Here is a 19,766-nt window from a genome sequence, read left to right on the forward strand (position 1 = left end):
AGAGAAGAGAAGAGAAGAGAAGAGAAGAGAAGAGAAGAGAAGAGAAGGAAAGAAACTGAAATGGCCATACTTCTTTATTTTTTCAGAGGACAACAGATCTGGTAATGTCATGCTATAATCCCAGCTATTGGGGATGGAAGTAGCCTAAGACAAAACCCACAAGTTTAAGGGCTTCCTGGGATACAGTGAGAGTTTAAGGGTCAGAATCCTGGTAACAGGAAGAATCATTTTATTTTTAAAATATTAAAGAAAAGGCTGGAAGTTTGAACTTCCATACTGGGTCTGACTCTCTTACAGGCACTGAGAGAAATAAAACCTTCACAGAGCTATTGTCATTAGCTCCAACCTGGTCAAGAGGTTAAATATAATTATAGTGTCTGAAGATATCTGTTTTGTTTTTGTTTTTGGAGACAAGGTTTCTCTGTGTAGCCTTGGCTGCCCTGGACTCGCTTTGTAGACCAGGCTGGCCTCAAACTCACAGAGATCCGCCTGCCTCTGCGTCCCAAGTGCCGGGAATAAAGGTGTGTGCCACCACACCTGGCTGTGTCTGAGAAGTTTTTAAGTCACAAGGTGTTGAGGTAAAGTTCAAATCAATGAAAATATTAAAACAATTGTAAAACTCAACTTGGATGTAGGGAGCCAGTGGGAAGGACTCTCTTTTCTATTTTTAGGAATGTCTCAAATACTCTCCCCAGTTTTGTCTCAACTGGAGAAGCAGGAAACACGTGTCAAAGTGCTTCACAAAACAAATGTAAACTAGCACTGACCTCAAATTGAGAGGTGACAAAAAGCACATATTTACAAAAAAAAAAAAAAAAAAAAAAAAAAAAAACAATGAGCATGTTAGGGGCCAGGGTCGGAGGTCAAGGTGCTGCCACTCTTCCCTAAGAATTGTGGGAAGGTTGTAATCAACAATTAAGCCCATACCTTACCTAGCCATAAATCCACACACATTCAAACCCACTTAACAGCACTTCTGCAGTGGGTCAGCTGACCCCAGTGTCACTTGTGACTGGCAAGGGTAGCCACTCACCTGCACCCGGAGGAGGTAGTCCACAGTGGAGATGATGACATTGACAGTTGTGTTGTTGCCAGTCTGGGTTCTCAGGTAATTCTGAAAATCTGCAGGAGACCAAGATCCTTATTAAGACCCCCCTCAGAAGTACAAAATAAGGTGGCCCTATAAGTCAGGGATGCCACCTCACACTAACATTAGGGTGGCCAAAGGCAGCATTTTGTCTGATGGTTTGAGCATGACATCACTGGCATCTCCTATAAACTACCAGGCTAGCTAGCGGTAGAGAGTCTGCCTCACATGTGTCAGAGCCCAGTTTGACTTCCAGCCACACACATGAAGACCAAAGTGAGCGATCATCTCCCAGAACATAAGCTTCACAGAACACCAATGCTCAACCCCGGACTGAGGCATCACACACATCACCTTATCCCACATTCCAGAGCTCCATGCTCGGAAGGGACTGAGGAGGTTTCTATTGGAATCTTTCACTCAGGCATCTGACATCATCTCAAGTACTACACCAAATGTTTGGAAAACAAAGAGAGTGAGGTGCGAGTCCTGCCTTTTTGGACCTGTAAGCTGACCAAGAGCTGGGTGTGAAAATCAGGAATAGAAATATGCAAAGCTGTACGCCCAAGGTCAATAAAACCAATACAAAAGAGACAGTCGTCCACATTACCGTGAAGGCATTATTGTTATTGTTGTTTATTAATTTTTACATTCTTTGTTTTCACTAACATTACGATAGTGGGAAGAACCAAGTGAAGCCAGCTATGTGGTGCACACCTGTAATCTCAGCACTTGGGAGGCAGAGGCTGGAGGAGGCTGGTGTACAGAGCCAGTTTGGGGTCTGCCAGGCTAAACAGTGAGACTCTGTCTCAAAAACTGGAAGGGAGAAAGGGAGGAGAAGTACAAGGAATGAGGGAAGGGATAAGTAAGAGTAGAAGTGGGAGAGGAAAGAGATGGAGAGAAAGGAGAAGGAGGGAAAGGAAGAGGGAGAGAATGGGGGAGAGAGGGATGGAAAAGCTATACAAAGTCTTTGAAAGCATCAGTGGCACCTACCAATTGCCTCGGCACAGTGCTCAGTGCCTGCAAAACAATGCTCAAGAACGCCCCACCAACTCAGAAGCTGAACCCCAGCTGGAAGCCATGGGTGTCTGCTGTCAGGGCTGCAGACGTCGCTGCAGATCACCCACCTGAGTTATGGCCCTCACAAAGCAGCTGCAGGAATCGGAAGAGGTCACAGGTGAACTCATCATCCTGCAGTACTTTCTCTCCTGTGGGAAGGGCAGAAGATGAATGTGACGACTGTCCCCAGGCGCCCTCCCTCTCACCCCCACCTCCAGCACTTGCATATCCAGCCAGTAGCTTTCTGCACTCAGAACAGAACCAAGTCCCAGCCACCGCGCTTCTATCTGAAGCTCCTAGGACCATGCGCTTGGCAGATACATGTACTTTTTCTTTATCAGAAAAGAACAGGTAAATCTTAAAACTCAGGTTTCTCTCTGTTAGAAGCAGCAGCATGGGTTGGCAACATTTTACATATAATCCAAAAGTTGAAACTTCCTTCCCTGCTACCTTGTGTTGTGAATAGTAATGAACTCTTTTATCTTTTATAAATGTTACACTAGCTTTGTTCTCAAGGCCTGGTCACATGGCTCACGACAAAGCCACTAACATATTCACAAAACAGCACTAAAGGTTTCTTGTAATAAATCATAATTAAAAGATCTTTATGGATACTGTCAACTGCTGTAAACTTTTTCTTTTCTTTCTTTCTTTTTCTTTTTCTGTTTGTTTTTTGTTTTCGAGACAGGGTTTCTCTGTGTAGCCCTGGCTGCCCTGGATCTGCTTTGTAGACCAGGCTGGCCTCGAACTCACAAGAGATCCACTTGCTTCTGCCTTTCTGAATGATGGGATTACAGGTGTGCCATCAACTTGTTAACTGAAAACATCAGTACCTCAGGTGTTTTAAATAGAGAGGTGTCTATTGGTGAGGTATTTTCAGGGGGTAGGGAGCATAATCTATGTGAAACCCCCAAAAAGGCTTGCGGGTTCAGCTGAGAGCTCATCACTAACATAGGAAGGTAAGAAGACAAAATGGATAGTCCCTGGGCAGAAGCCATGTTGAATTACAAAAACTACAAATACTTCATGACCAAGGATGAAGACTCAGGAAAGGGCTTGATCCCTTACCTATTTTTCAATTCACAATCACAGTTTCCTTCAAGACACAAAAACACAAGGAAAGAAACAAACACAAAACAGCATCACACAAATGAGAACTGATTGTTGAAGCAAAAATATGTAACTGGGAAAAATGTCAAAGTTATGAATGTCTTCTTGGGAATGTATATTTGTTTAGAAAGCAAAATGACCAAAAAAAATTAAAAAAAGGAAAAAGAAAGAAAGTTGTTTTGCCAGTGAATGGATATATTAATGTATTTAAATAAAATAATAACTTCACAGGCTGGAAATTGTTTGGGTTGAAAAAGAACACTATGCAACCAATGTTCATGTGCTCGGCTAGAAAAATGAATGATCATGGAGACAAGAGAGCTGATGGACTTACCAGTCCGCAGTCTGTGACTTTCAAAGTGAGAGGCTTCATATAATGGTAGGGGTAGGAAGCAAAACCATTTTGATAACTAATGTAAACATTAAAAAGGTATATATAATCATTGTACTTGTTTCCCTATTAACCCCCAAGATACAATAAAATCGACACGTATACCAATCTAATAATGCAGCAAGTTCAAAGATTAAGAGGAACCTCCACACATGGCTGATAAGTCCATTCCTCAACGCTTAGTCCATGATAGGAGAACAGTTTAGGCTGATAGACAAGCTAAACTCTCCATTGATGGTTCTGAGTATCATTTTCATGAGCCATGTCAATCAGAAGACTCTTCAAAATGATATTGAAATCAAAAAATCATGAGTTCATTCAGACATATTGATTTCTTTCCCTGTGAGTCCAATAATATTATTTTTTATTTCAGAAAATGGAAAATAGCATATGTATGTATGTATTTTTTTTCAATGTTCAAAATGTCAATGGCAAATATTTCAGCCTTGTGGAAAGTATTCAGAAAAATTAACTCTAAAGTAACAATACTGAGGAAGTCTACCTGCGTGCCTCATGTGCAATAAATTATAACCAATCTTTCATAGTTAGCATAGTGGTGTTTTCTTGACTATAGGCTGAAACACAAGGAACACCACTTATTTAAGGACACTGCACACAGCAGAAAAATGGGGAAGAGGGGAGAAGGATGGGAGGGGATGGGTGAAGCCTCTTTAATATCAATGATGCCAGGTACATACCAGGATACTTCTGCCTCCTGAACTCACTCAACTAAAATGCTGCCATCACCCATGCTGCCAGTATGTGGTCTAGTAACAGAGACAGAAGATGGCTTTATGTCTGTAGGTGGTGCACAGTCAACAAGTCTGTTTTGTGATATGTGCAAAAGAAATTCCTCTGTCAGATGCAGGCTAAGATTAACAATAAGTAATGAGATGGCGGAGTTAGATGGGGGTGAAAGTGCTTTTACAGCATTGGGATATTTACAGTGGTCACATGGGGGCTTATATGAATATGATGCTTAAGATGTCCAATACTATCACACAGAGGGAACTGTTTAGATGCTGTTGCTCGTGAGGAGTCTGTTCTTTGCATCTTAGTTCTTTTCATCTATAAAATGAGGCTACCATGTACCCTGCCAGCAGCTCTTCTTCATCCTCACTATGCTTATAGATTTTAAAAAGAATAATTTTTTAAAAGTTTGCATGAGAAGGGGGAGCAATGTGCCTGTCCAAGAGATTGTTATTTGTCTATGTTTAATTGTATTTATAGCTTACGAAAATTGCCTTCATTGAAAAGGAGATATGTATTCACAGCGTTTAATGTTTTTATTGTGAAGAAACCACATAGACCTCCTTTATGTAAACTAAGAATGAAACAGTGATTCCACTTTTATGTCACCTAATAAAGTTAACACGCTATGATTCTTACAGCTGGCTTACCTGGGTTATACAACAAAGGAGCATCTATTTAAGTTCAGTAAGCCATGTGTGCTAGGGGTGGAGATGTGTGTCTGTGTGCATGTGTCCGTGTGTAGAACTAGGGAAGATTCAGAATGACCAGGACACATTGTGAAGTTCTTAGCCTCTTTCGCAGCTAAAGCTTGGTTCAGTTACTACTAAGATTAATGTATAATAAATTGGCAATGCTTATTATAGAGCCATAAAATTTAATGACATATAAAAAATTCTACACATTAAAAACTAATGGAAAATGGATAGATCCCAAAGACTAATGTTCCCATTGTTGTAGGGTTCTGTTATATCAATAACTCTAATAATAAGCTGCATAATATTGTCCACATCAAAGGAGTTCCCCTGCAATCTCTCATTTAAATGAATCCCAGAAATGCCCCATGGCAATGGAGAAAATTACATTCAAATTGATTTTCAGAGAATTTAAATATCCGTTTTGTGTGATGTTAAAGCTAAAAAATTCATACTGAAAATACTATTAAATAGTAGAACTTGGCTATTTTATTGCAAGTCTTTAGTTCTAATACTACGTTTTAGGCAGCTTAATCATAACTTCTGTAGTAATCTCACAATTCAACTAGCAAATAACTTCTTAAAAATGGGATCATAGCTCCCATTTAGTGACCATGAGTTTGTGCTGGAAACATAATTTTATTTGAGATTTGTAATAATATAAGTTAGGTAGGTATAATCTTTTTTGTAATTCAAGAAACAACTTGGAATGTAGGGAACTTGACTAACACCATATAGCCATTTGCTTGTAAAAAGATCTGAGTCCAGTGACTGTCAATAAGCATCCAAATGACTCCTCGAGGCCAGGTGCCTTTTCAGGTGAACAGTTCCCTGAATCTGAAAAACCCACAGTCTGATGGAAGAACCAGGTAGGGAACAGTGTTTCTAGATTTCATGGTCTTTCTTGAATTCAGTGTATCTTACCATCTAATCTTTGTAAAGCTAACATTAGTCACCATTAACATCTTTTACTAGCAACCATCATACATACTATATGTTCTTCACATTATGAACTTATGTTTTAAAACCCAAGGAGACCATTTTCAATATGTGGCTTTGGGGAAGTGTGATAGTTAGCATTAACTGTCCATCTGACAGTCTGAAATCACCTAGAGCATGGACTTCTTGGCATGCCCTTGGGGGAGTATCTCGATTACATGGGAAGACCCATCTTGACTGTGTGTAAGACTGTTTCCTGAGTAAGAGATCCTGGACTGTGTGCATAAAGTAGAGAGAGTGAGCTATGCATAACATCCAATGTGCTCTGTTTCTTGACCATGACATCAATGTAACCAGCAATTCAAGCTCCTGCTGCCTTGCCTTCCCACCTTGATGGACTGTGCCCTTGAACCGTGAGCCAAAACTGAGCCCTTTCTCCCGTAAGTTGTCCCTGTCAGGATGTCTGATCATAGAAACAGGAAACTAATGCAAGGAGTCTTTCATCTTGAATTTTTTTCATCCGACTTTGCTATGGAGAAGAACAAATTTCTCACCTCATTTTGTGTCTGGGCAATCAAATTGGCTCAAACTCATAAAGGTGCTTTGAAATTTGCAAAGCACAAAAGGAGTGTGCTGGTTGACTCATGTCATGGAGTAGGGAGAAGATATAAGAAACATAATTAAAGAGGTTTTTTTTTTGTTGTTTTTTTTTCTTTTAAAGAATGCCAACAAATGGCGTCCAGCTTAACATAATGAGTAATGCTGTACAGGAGACAGTAGCATATGGAGAGAATATGCCGTTTCAGGATACAAGCACAAGGTTTACTGCTATCGCTGGATTTATTCCTGCTTTTCTCCCACAGGAGATTCTCTGGTTTTGCTTCATTGCAGAGTCGGCAATGCAACTAAGAAATTAGTGGGTAGAGGTTGAAATGTTTGTAAAGCAAAAAGCATCATTGGTAAAGGGAGAACACCTGGTAACTAAGAGCTGGAATCCGCCATAATTGCTACCCAGCCCTGATCCATGCGCTTTTGGTGTCAAGTTCCCACAGCCTCCTGGGTAGGCTTGGGAGCCAGGAGGAGCAGAAAGCTGTACAGGACAAAAGGTTAAAGGCAAAAAGCCTGATTCAAGAAAACAGGTTCGTCTTGAGCAAACTAAGCTGCCAGGGGAGCAGCCTCAGGTTAAGAGATCAACAGATGTAAGAAGTGGGAAATAGTAAGAGCTGGAGGAGACGGGAACTCCACAAGGAGAGCAACAGAACAAGATAATTTGAACACAGGGAACTTCCCAGAGACTCATACTCCAACCAAGGACTATTCGTGGAGATGACCTGGAACCCCTGCACAGGTGTAGCCCATGGCAGTTCAGTGTCCAAGTGGGTTCCATAGTAATGGGAAGAGGGACTGCCTCTGACATAATCTGATTGGCCTGCTCGTTGATCACCTCCCCCTGAGGGGGGAGCAGCCTTACCAGGCCACAGTAGAGGACAATGCAGCCACTTTTGATGAGAACTGATAGACTAAGATCAGAAAGGAGAGGAGAACCTCCCCTATCAGTGGACTTGGGGAGTGGCATGCATGCAGAAACGGGAGGGAGGGTGGGATTGGGAGGCGAGGAGGGAGGGGCTTATGGGGGGATACAAAATGAATAAAGTGTAATTAATAAAAAATTAAAAAAAAAAGAGATCAACAGATATTACCTTTCCTAGTCGCCACTAGAAGTTTTAGATATCGAAATGCTCAATGCTGCCTCAATGCCAAATGTTTGGTGTGTTAACTCAAATATATGGTAGGTTTTGCCAGAGAAGCAAATGAGATGTTTCTGGCTGGGTCCTCTGCAAGAACACCTGGGTAACTTCTGGCCATTAGGAACCTCGCTTGAAGCCCAACAGCAAAAAGTATGAGTCAATCCAGAAAAGAGAAGCAGAAAGTCATCAGATTATAAAAGAAAAGGGTTTGGGTCCTTGATTACCTCCTTTTACAAAAGCAACAGCAAGTTTTGTTTACATTAAAAAGAAAAGCCTTTTTTTTTTTCAAACAGAAAGGGGGAAAATATTGTGGATATAAACATGGTTTTGTTTTGTTTCCCAGGTGTGAGATGTGAGACTGATTCAGATAGTCCACAACACCAGATTATTTGCCTCATGCAAGCCCTGAGAGGAACTCTTTGCCAGCTGCAGATAGTTTGAAGTGGAGAACTCTGGAAAGAGAATAAATGCCAGAGCCCAGAGTGTGGAGATCTGAGAGAGAACAAGGTTGCTCCTGCTTCTCCCCTGCTGCTCCTAGTTGCTGTTATGAAACAGGAAGATGGAGATCTCCTGAAACAAGGATTGGACTGGCTCCAAGGAACCTGACAACCCTGACCAGCAGGAAACAGCTAAGAAAGAACTGTGCCCTCTCTCCCACTAACCCTTTCTCTCTCTTATCTGGTGTTGGAGTGTTGGAAGAGATTGGAGTGGAGTATGGAAAGAAACATTAAAAAAAATGCAAAGAGTTACAAAAAAAAAAAAAAGGAAGAAAAAAAAAGCACACCAACACATCTCAGACATTCAGATTCCACCGAGTGCTTCAAAGGTTTAAAAGAAAATTTGTTTGGTTCTGTGAACCAACATCAAAGTCTTCCCTAAAAGCAAAGGGCAGAATAAAGTATATAGGACACCAAGAGTCACTTGGGAATGGAATTTGAAAAGAGAGAAAGCTAGCACATGGTGAAGCAATAAAAACTTCTGTGTTAGAGTCAAGGTAGCCAGTCCTTCAAGATTAATAGACTCTTCTGTTTAATTAAAAGTTAATCTCTGTTGCTTCAACATCACAGGAATTTGGCAGTTCCAATAAATGTTTAAAACTTCAAGGTAAAATAAATTTTAAAGAGAGCAGAGATTGGAGAGGTTTGTTTGCAATTTAATGTTTAGGGGGGATTTATTTTTAATCAAATGAAGTCTATAGAATCAGATTGACTCAAAGTTTTATTTTGCCCATGACATCCACACAATGATCAAAAACAAAGCACAGTCTTAATCTGCTATTCTCCAGAAGACATTTTGAAAGAACCAACACTACAGTCTCAAGATTCCTCATGATGAGGTTAAATGCTTCTGATAGACAAGAAGCTAAAATTCCAAGGATGGGATGGAAATATTCATATAGGCTCTGTCTATTCTTTCATCTGTTCGTTTTTCTGAGACAGGGTCTCACTATACTGCCCTGGCTGTCCTGGAACTCACAGCCATAGGCCTGCCTCTGCCTCCCAACAGCTGAGATTAAAGGTATGCACCACTATGCCCAGCTGGTATAAGGTGATTTGTAAGAACCTATATAAACATAAAATACACAGATAGGCACAAAGGGCACAGCCACAAAACACGATTGCTGAAGGTTTTCTGATTTTACCTGGCTTCTATTTTAGTTGTTTTCTTTTTTTTGTTTGTTTGTTTGAAGGTTTTGTTTTCTGTTGTTGTTCGTTTGCCTGTTTGGGTTTAGTTGGGAAGTAGAGGTCTTTGTCAGAATGGGAGACATTCAGTAGGAAGCAGGAGATGGAAGCAAACTAACACGGCAGTAAGAACCTAAGAATGCACATCCTCAGTCCCAAATCCTGACATACAAATCCTGACATACAAACCTGAAACTATCCCCTGGTTCCTAATGGCATTTTCCTTTTGAGATTAGGAATAGCACAAATAACAGTAAAATTTCCAAAAATAAAAAAAGAAGGAAGGAAGGAAGGGAAAGGAAAGAAAGGAAGGAAGGAAGGAGGGAGGGAAGGAAGGAAGGAAGGAAGGAAGGAAGGAAGGAAGGAAGGAAGGAAGGAAAGATTGATTGATTTTGAAGCTTTACACAAGAAGTGCAAAAATAGGTTCTGCTCATGGAATTCACAGACTCACCAGAATGAATTAGCAATGCTTACATTTCCACCTTGGCCTTGCAACACAGCTGTGTGGTGTCCACTAAGTCTGGCCACCTTCCTGACTTTTTCACTCATCTGTCTCCTCACCCATAACAACCAGCACACAGCTTCCCTTACTAGAGGATCTGTGGGCACCAGAACCTCCATTCATGTGAGCTGGCGAATTCTGTAACTGTGGTCATATTCTCTCCATCAGGATTAGGTACCATGAGAAGATGGGAGCTGGTCATTGCTTCCCCAGGACTGAGTCTGTGTGGTGTGAGCTTCAGAAGGAGGGTAGAGATTTTCAGAAGGATTTTCCTTCTCCAAAGAGGTGTGATCTTTTCTTCACTTTTAGAGAATATTAAACTAGTGGGCTGAACACGGCAAAGATGGCCACATACCCAAAGTGAGTCACTACAAGAACTCTTCAAGAAGAGTTGGAGAGGGGTCACTTGCAGAGATCTAGGATCAGTGGAATGTTCCAGTATGTCTCTTGGTTCAAAGAGCCTTGTGGACATACTAGGTACCACTGAAAAATAAATTATATATATATATATATATATATATATATATATATATATAATTTCCCCCATTTCCCCCCTTGTTCCTGCACGTCCCCTCAGAGGTTGAAAACACTGTCTCTTTGAAGAATAAAATGGTGACACGGTCTTGAGTTGTTCTTTAAATTTAGTCCCAAGGATGAAAATTAGCTTTTATGCCAAAGGGTTTTTAAAATCTGTGATAATTTCAAAGGAAAAGAAAAAGAACCTGCTGGCCTCCTATGAGAAGGCCAGTGGCAGAGTACACTTGACTGGCCATAGGTCATTACTTCTGATGTGTCACAGATTGCCAGGCACTTGATACAGTCATAAAGCCACAGTCTGTTCATGATGGACACGCCACAGGGGGATGGGTGCATACGTTCTAGGACTCCTTCATTCACAAAACAGTTGCAAAAACTGGGCCCTTGAGGACCATTGTGTAAACAAAAGAAACACAAGGGAACAAACCAAAACAATGTTATTTAAATCCTGTGGCTTCTTCATATCTTGTATATGAATACTTTTTCAACTTCACAGAAATAAGACACAAAGAAAGGAAGACAGCTGGGTTTTTAAATGTTAAACAAAGTAACAGGATGCAGGGTAGACATTAAGTGATCTAGCTACCCAAACAGACAATACAAAAGGGGAAAAAATGGACACAACAGTCACTATCAAGTATATACACACAGGTAACCCCAGACATAAAAGCAAACAGCCGCCTGGTTTAATAGTTACCACGCTCATGAGTGATGACTGAGGAAAGGAAGGTGGTACATGACAGTAGTTGAAAGAAAAGAAAATGGAAAAAAGAAGTTGAAAGTAGGGGTTTTTGTTTACTTGTAATGAAATAGAATAGAAAAGTGATTCATTAATCCAGGTAATTCGTGTGTGACATGGAAAATAACAAAGAAACAAAATCAACCTCTGAATGAGAGGTGTACATACCTCTTCACTGTCATGGCCTCTCTGCTTGGGAACTAAAAATCTGCTCTTCTAACCTACATCTGGCTGACCCACGAGGAAGCTCCCTGTGTGTCTAATCTACATTTGGATGACCCATGAGGAAGCTTCCTATGTGTCTCTCTTCCTTTTGTTGGAAATTATTTATTTATTTTTCTTCCCGTTAAGTATGTGTACGGGGTGTGTATGTGTGTATGTGTTTGTGTGTATGCGTTTGCACATGGGTATGTATGCAAGTGTATGTGAAGGTCTGAGGTTGATGGTGGGAATCATCATCAACAGCGCCTCCACTTCACTGAAGTAAGGTCTCTCTGTCAAACCCAGCGATCGCCTATATGGCTTGTCTTGCTAGCCAGCTTGCTCTGGGAAAGCCCTGTCTCTCCCTTCTGAGGTTAGAATTGTAGGTGTGCCATCATGATCACCCAGCATTTATGTGGGTTTTGGCTATCAAACTCTGGTCCTCACACTTGTGAGATGAGCACGTTAGCCAATGAGCCACCTTCCCGGTCATTGAGATGGATATAAACAGAGAATGAGATTGAAAAACTGGATTTGTTAAGGAGCTAAAACATCCTATAATAAGTTCAGGGGAAACTAAATTAACTTCAGATTCTTATCTGGGAAGTGAAATTTGGACAGAAAATTCATTTGCTTTTTGGTATTGTACAGTTGAAAACCACCCAGGACGCTGACATGCTAAAGGCCAGTAGGGAATTGCCCTGAGGTTTCTACTATACCTTTGTTGTCCCATGGGGCCCTGGGGCAAGAAACTGTCAGAAGGTTTAGAATGGTGCTGGCGAGCCTCTTGACAGGAGGGAACTAGACTGAAGGACCAGATGGCTTGAAGGTGATGGCTGAATCTACTTATGAAAACATCACCCATTAAATAATCCACATGATCTCAGCACAGTTACAATAAGCCCAGAGATAAAAGATAGGGGATAGTAAGAAAAATAAATGGCTCTTTTTCCTACTGGTGAGGACTAAAATACACAGGCATAAAAAGATTAGTTCATTCAACAATATTTCAGAATGGCCTGGAAAAGCTATACATGACAGATGGCACAATGTTTATGTTTTTTGAAATAAAATCAACCCAAGAAAGGATGCAATGTTCCACAACTAATCTGCTGCCACTGTGCCAAGCCTAAGCCAGGCCAAGCAAACAGAAGCAGAAAAGCAGGCAGGGCCCCACGGACACTAAAATGGTTTAAAAATCAGATGGAAAGAAAAACAACTGAATCAAAAAAAAAAATCGAAGATTATTGTTCTTAATAAGCATTCCTAAAATGAATGGGGCACCGCTGAAGACTCCCATGTTCACAGCATTACATGGCAATCTTTCCACTGATAGAAAGAGTCTAAGATGACATTAAGCCTCGGGCATGTCTAAATAAAGCAATCACAATTATTCAAATATAAAAACATCTCTGTTTGTTTTTAATCAAACAAGATCTAGACTTGAAGAGATGAGAGAAGGATAAATGTGGGGTGGCTAGGGAGGGGAGAGACTGAAAGAGATGAATGTGTGATTGTCCTAAGGAGAAAGAAATGAGCCTGCAGCTTGCTAAAATGGCCAAAGAAGGAGAAACATTATCTCTCCTGCAGGCACTTTGATTTTGCTGATAATTCCCTAACGAGGGTCTTTATTTCTTCTTAGTCTTTTATTTCTTTGTGACTATCCAACTAGGAGAAAGGACATTGACAGGAGTGTCAGGATTCGTGTGGAATATAGGTTTTAGAGGTACGGCCCCATGTGAACTTTCAAATGAGCTCGTAAGCATGTTATCTATCGAAAAACAGCTCTGGCTCTCCCTGCTTGAAAATATGGCTGCGCGTAAGTACATCTGAGGCAGAGCAGAGGCAGGATCCCTTTCCAGTGAAGTGATCAATACCTGATCCTTCCTCAGTCACCATCCCAAGTCCTTCTGCTTTGTTTTGCCTCTCAAAGGCATTCAGGTCGAGGACACTACAATAAAAAGGAAGAAGACATTTAAAGGACAAATCTTCTTTGCTCAGGAGGGCAAATGCCCTCAAACCCGAAAAGCAGTCAAATGTGTACTACATGGCGGTGGCATATGCTGAAAGCATTTCCCAGTCCACTGAATTCCATTCTTGTTTTCCTACAAGTAGATCAGCCATCCTGTCCCCAGGGCCCACAGTGAATCATCTGTGTACAAGGGTCACAGATCTCAGTTCAGAGAGAACATTACTGTCAACAAATGTATAGAAATACAACGGTTGTGTTTCTGCAAGTGGGACTGCTTGGTTTAAGCTCCTAGCAGGCTTGTCAATCAAATGTTCTCTGAACATTTCTAAATAATGTAAAAAATAGAAAATGGCCCTTGCAGTGAGATGATTAAAGATTAATATTAAAAAAAAAAAGAGAGAGAGAGAAACAGTCCCATAGAACATGGTCCTCAAAGTTCTCAGATAATACTCAATAGAATTTTCTCTTGTCTTAAGACAAACTAAAACTGTTAAGGCTTATTTTCAAGTATGGAGAATGTCCTTTATCCTCAAAGCACCCTATTTAAGCCCACAGACTCTGAAAACACCTACTAACGTGGTACTTAAGACATTATTAACACGTCTAAAAACCAGACAGGCCATAAGACACCACCAGCCAGTCTCTTAAAGTCTTTGTTCACGAACAATTCTGGCTCGTCTAATAACGGTCTGCAATGGCAAACAAATGCTATGAATTGCAGCCACTCGGTAAAGCAGGACCAACCGCACATCCTTACCTGCAGGACTGCATGAGGCCCGCCAAGCTCTGGAAGAAGCCTACATCCTTCTTCTCCTTCAGGTAGTCCAGCATCTTCTACAGAAACAAAGAAGCCACGTGGCCACTGAGCACAAGAGTGCTGTTAGCTTTTTCGGTAAAGAAACATGTAGAGACACATAACTGGTTTGAGTCCTGAGAATACGTGACTTTTGGACACTCGGCCTTCAGTGAGAAACCTCTATTACCCTATCAGGGAGCAGCACAGAAGAGAGGACAGAGAGACTTCAAGAGCTATAAGAAAGGGTGTGTTGTAGAGGGCCATCTTCTGGACATGCTGTGGTCTTGCACTCTGGCTCTCAGCTGCTGTGATTACTTACAGAGGCCCTGCACAAAACTGGGACAGTCAACATTCTACCATAGAGGAGGCTAGGGTCTGACAAAACCCCATCCCTCTGTAAGGCTACAGGTAGTTAATGGTGGCTGGAGGAGGAAGAGGAGGAGAAAGAGTCATTTTCTTCAGTGGTGCAGCCACTAGCAAGTTGCCTGTGTTCCTGTAATTAAACCCCAGATAAACTCACTGGACCATCAAAAGAAAAAGAAAAGCAGAGGGGGACTAGTTGGGAAGAGGAAGGGGAACAGTGAATGAGAAGGGGCCGAGAGAGGGTAACGGTGCTGACTATGGTCAAAATATGTTATACACACACACACACACACACACACACACACACACACACACATATATATACATATATATACATATATATGTATATATATGTATACAAGTGCCATAATGAAGCCCACCATTATGGGCTTCATTAATAAGCATTAATAAATCTTATAGAAATAAACAAGCAAGTCATGCTTTATATTCTCAAACAAAAGAAGTCCAAAAATAAAAAAATAAAAGTTCTAACCCTGATTAGGGTTTCTACTTTAAAAAAAAAAAAAAAAAGAAGTCCATGCACACAGACATTACTATGACTATCTTTCCTGTGGAATAATGATGACCATTTAGAGCAAAACTGGTGCACACTGGCAGGGTGGCTATCACTGAATGGGAGCCACCAGGAGCACCATGTTGGGAGAATGGTGCTGGCAATTCCTTCCTGCCTCTGCTTAAGTATTTAGACATCTGGATTTCTTTTTTTTTTTTTTAGATTTTATTGTATTTTATTATTATTAGTTACATTTTATTAACTCTGTATCCTAGCTGTATCCTGCTCCCTCATTCCCTCCCAACCCTCCCTCCCTCCCCTTTCCAAGTCCACTGATTGGGGAGGACCTCCTCCCCTTTCATCTGACCCTGTTTTATCAGATATCTTCAGGACTGGAAGCAAAGTCCTCCTCTGTGGCCTAGCAGGACTGCTCCTCCCTTGGGGAGTGGGGAGGTCAAAGAGCCTGTCATTGAGTTCCTGTCAGAAATAGTCCCTGTTCCCCTTACCATGGGAAACCAATTGGTTACTGAGCTACCACAGGCTTCATCTAAGCAAAGGTTCTAGGTTATATCCATACATGGTCCTTGGTGGAGTGTCAGTCTCAGAAAAGACTCCTGTGCCCAGATATATGTGGTCCTTGTGGAGCTCCTATCCTTTCTGCATCTTACAAACTCCCCTTCTTTCGTATGATTCCCTGCACTCTTCTGAAAATTTGGTTATGAGTCTTAGTATCTGCTTTGATACACTGCTAGGCAGAGTCTTTCAGGGGCCCTCTGCGGTAGGCTCCTGTCCTGTTACTAGACATCTGGATGTCTAGCACACATGAGCCTGCATTTGGGCACTGAACAGGTTTCCAGGCAATAGCTGGTTCCGCAAGCAGCATCAGCAATGGAGCTCTAGAGTAGCCTTGTGCTGGCGTGGTGCCCATTGTCTCAGTCTTAGAGTCTTATGTAGATTAGACACGGTGGCCCATCTGGTGATTTTTCTTCATTCTCAGAGGGATGTTCAGAGACCAAAATCAATATTTTGGCTAATTATTAATTCAAAACATGCTAATGCCTAGGTCTGTCTCATTAGCTGCTTATTACACCACATCAGAAAACAGCTATGTCTAATAAGGATATTATGTCTGAGGGGTTTCCAATAAAAAGCACAGATTGGATTTTTTTTTTCAATTTTATGTTGCTGCAATAGGAATACACATTCCATAGAGTACATACCTTGAGTTTAAGATCTTTATTCTCTTCCTAGGATGGCTATATACAGTGTGATGTTCTCACACAAAGCTAGGGGGAACCAAAGAACTATGGTTCTGCCTTCAAGGGACTGGGACAGAGGGCATATAGCTCAGCCTCTAACCACAAGCTGGGTTGTGGAGCCATCCCATCCCATTAGGGTAGTAAATAATCCCTGGCTTCAACATGTGATGAATTTAGCAAGCAAAAACCCACTTCTAGTTACGAAGCATCTGTATATATGAGATAACAGAGGCACACTCACGGGTTTAGGGGAAGGTAATGCTTTGCTGCATAAAAGTCAAGGGGACTGTATAGAGGAAAGGGATACTATTAATGAAAAGGGCAGAGGGGCCAGGAGGGGACAGTGGGAGGGCAAACACCGTCATATAATATGAAGTATTTGAATAAAAGTGTCAGTATGAAACTCTGCACTTCATATTCGGATACATGCTGATAACGTTGTCAAGGCAAATAGAAAATCATATCACACAGCTTCCTCAGTGATATCCGTTACCTGCTGTACCGTGGAGTTCCCACCATTTAAAATAGCAATACCCAGTTTCAAAGTAGCTGCCACCATTGGTCCAGTTTCACCTTAAAAATACAAAAACAACAGAGTTCCTATCATCTCGCTCATGTTATTACCTCACATTACCACAAAGCAAAAACAAGCAAACATAAAACATGTTTTAAGTACTTGTTATCCCACATAAATCTCTGCTATGGAGAAGGGGTTGATAGATTGATGTGTGTGCCAGAAAGCACAAATGCACAAATGCAACCACACCAACCTTCTGCTGCTAACATTTTACTATAATCTGTGTAATGTGTTCAAGAAGATATATATATATATATATATATATATATATATATATATATATATATGAATGGGAAGAAAACTTGATTCTGAAATACTGAGACCTGAAAGCACTAAGGTTCAAAACTTACTATTTTAAAATACTACTTAAATGAGTAGGAGCTACCTAAAGCTCCTCTGAAAGAAAATGTTCTGCCCTCTTTCTTTCAAAAGTATATTTTACCTTTTGTCATTTTCACTCATCACTTTTAATATATGCATGCACTGTTTCATGAATATTTTCAGGCTTAAGCTGGAAGGATGACAAAAAAATTAGTTGTATTTTAATTGTATACTTCTATCTCTACTTGGGGCAGAAGTTTTAATAACATATATATTACTTTAAAAATGGCACTACTTTTTCTACTTTTTCACATTCCCTTTTCCAGTTGAGTACAGATAATATTAAAAGTGTTGTGCTCGTGTCCATACTACAGTCAGTCCTTGCTCGTCATTTAATACTCAGCCTTTGTTGTTCACTTTTCTACGTGTTAGACTGTGTTCACATGTACATTTGTTTGTATATTACAAAATATATAATCTAGAAAATTGGCTGGATGCCGTACATGAGGGAGGGCATTCTTTTTTTCTTTCTGAGATTATGTGACCTCACTTAAGTCCACACATGGACACAAGTTATGAAAAAAGGGATATGAAACTAATTGCTTTTCTAGTTCTAACTCTGATGTTTGTTTGTTTTTTTTCTGGTGGCAGATAAGTGTATAAAATATATCTAATAATGAAGGTATAAAGGTGTGATGCTCCACCCTTTTGTCCTAAGTGTGTACTCTAACTATACTGAAGTTCGTTGAGTTGTGTGGTCTTTGTGTCTGCTTACTTTTATTATGTAATTTAATTTTTACAACTTTTTATTTTCCAGACAGTAGCCTGGCTACTCTGTGTAGCCCTGGCTGTCCTGGAACTTGCTCTGTAGACCAGGCTGGTCTTGAAATCACATAGATGCGCCTGCATCTGCCTTTCTTGTGCTAGGATTAAAGGCTTGCACCATCATCCGGCTAATTTTTGCAACTTTTTAACTATATTTAGAAATTTTAAAGTATTTTCCCAAATATGTATTAACATGAAATAAATAGTCTTGAAATGACTGGTTAATAAGAGGTAAGTAATCTCTTATTAGTTTCAAATGATTCATTTTAAAAGTCTAAACGTTTCTATAAAAATTCAGCAAATTATGGCCCGAGGACCAAATATAGCCTCCATCTATATATGTAAGTAAAGTTTTATTACAACACAGACTTTGTAATAAATAAAAAGCCCCCCCCCAAAAAAAAGCACAGACTTTGTGTTTGTTACAGCTTCTATGTGGCACGTGCGTAGGGGATGTGTGCGTCGGGAGAGCAGGAATGAACCTCGCTCTTGCTGGCTCTGAGGAGTGCTCCTTGTGGGATAGGAACTAACCTCACTCCTGCTGGTGCTGAGTGGCAACCCCGGGGAACAGAATCAAACCTTACCTTTGCTGGCACTGACCGTCTGAAGAACCATCTCAGCTGCCCCGCGGTCATGCAGTCTGGCTTGCTGGTAGAGAAGTTTCTGCTTTTCCATTTCCTTTTCCTGAACACAAATTCCAACCATTTATGTAGCAGCCATCAGACATCACAGCAGCTCTCTACAGACCACATTTCTACTTATCTCTTCATGTATGGGCTCTATGACAACATTATGGACCATTTCAATACCAACAATGTTTTATCAAACAGATAGGCACATCTTCAACTCATGGTTTTGTTTTGTTTGTTTGTTTTTTTCCCTTGATATTTTTCCCGATATACTTTTAGTATTGGTTTATCAGGATGCGTTTTTTTTTCTCAATTTTAATTGGTTGATCAGTCCAAAGCCTGTTTCACACTTCATCTTTGAAACTTGCACGTTCCGATTGATACGTCTGTGCATAGAGTTGGTCAAGGATTTTTGGCAATCTCCTAGGTCATGGCCATAACTTGATACTGCTCAGCAAATGGCTCGAGTTGCAAGTTACCAGTGAATCACAGAAAAACAAAAGAACAAAAAGAACAGTAACTTAGACATCTTGGAGTTTAAGCAAAATCGAAAGCTGATATGGATAAAAAAAGGTAGGCTTCAACTGAGTCGTGGATTTATGATACAGATCACCCCGATTGCCACCCCAAAGAATAAGAGAAGCAATGTGCCTTTATATTTTTTTTATTCTCAGGAGGTAACAAAAGGGACTGCATGGTGCCGCTAGAGCAATGGCTGGTGTTTGTTCTTTTCCACTTAAGCTACCGCTGCGAACATAAAGAAGGACATCAAAAGGAAAATATAAAGGCACAGCAAGTTCAAGGCTGGTATGATCATTCACTTGAGCAATCCAGTTCGCTGGAGAATTGAGACGGAACTAAGCAGTATAAATTGCAGAATGCAAGTTGCATAGAGCCCTGTGACAGCGCGTCCATCAAATGGCGGGGTAGGGAAGCTTAGTCAATGGGACATGAAACGCTCAATTAGTGTCATGTCCGTTAACACAACGGCCAAAACATACGTGACCTAGGGCAGTAGGCACCGCAGCAGTAGCCAGGATGACAACTGTGCTGCCGTCAACTTTCCATCC

General features: G+C 40.8%; 1 protein-coding gene across 1 annotated transcript in view; it reads right to left on the reverse strand.

Moving 5' to 3' along the window:
• The window catches only part of Ryr2 (ryanodine receptor 2), a 380,472-nt gene that overhangs the window by 38,975 nt on the left and 321,731 nt on the right, over positions 1-19,766 (reverse strand). The window contains exons 80-85 of the mRNA XM_055603932.1: positions 18,652-18,751; positions 16,838-16,917; positions 14,170-14,246; positions 13,318-13,391; positions 2,215-2,295; positions 1,034-1,122 (exon numbers count right to left, since the gene is read on the reverse strand). Of these exons, the coding sequence (XP_055459907.1) occupies positions 1,034-1,122; positions 2,215-2,295; positions 13,318-13,391; positions 14,170-14,246; positions 16,838-16,917; positions 18,652-18,751 (501 nt within the window). The remainder of the gene's footprint in view (positions 1-1,033; positions 1,123-2,214; positions 2,296-13,317; positions 13,392-14,169; positions 14,247-16,837; positions 16,918-18,651; positions 18,752-19,766) is intronic.

Source organism: Psammomys obesus, unplaced genomic scaffold (genome assembly GCF_907164565.1).
Source record: "Psammomys obesus unplaced genomic scaffold, mPsaObe1.curated_primary_1811, whole genome shotgun sequence".
In the NCBI taxonomy this organism is placed as follows: Eukaryota; Metazoa; Chordata; class Mammalia; order Rodentia; family Muridae; genus Psammomys; species Psammomys obesus.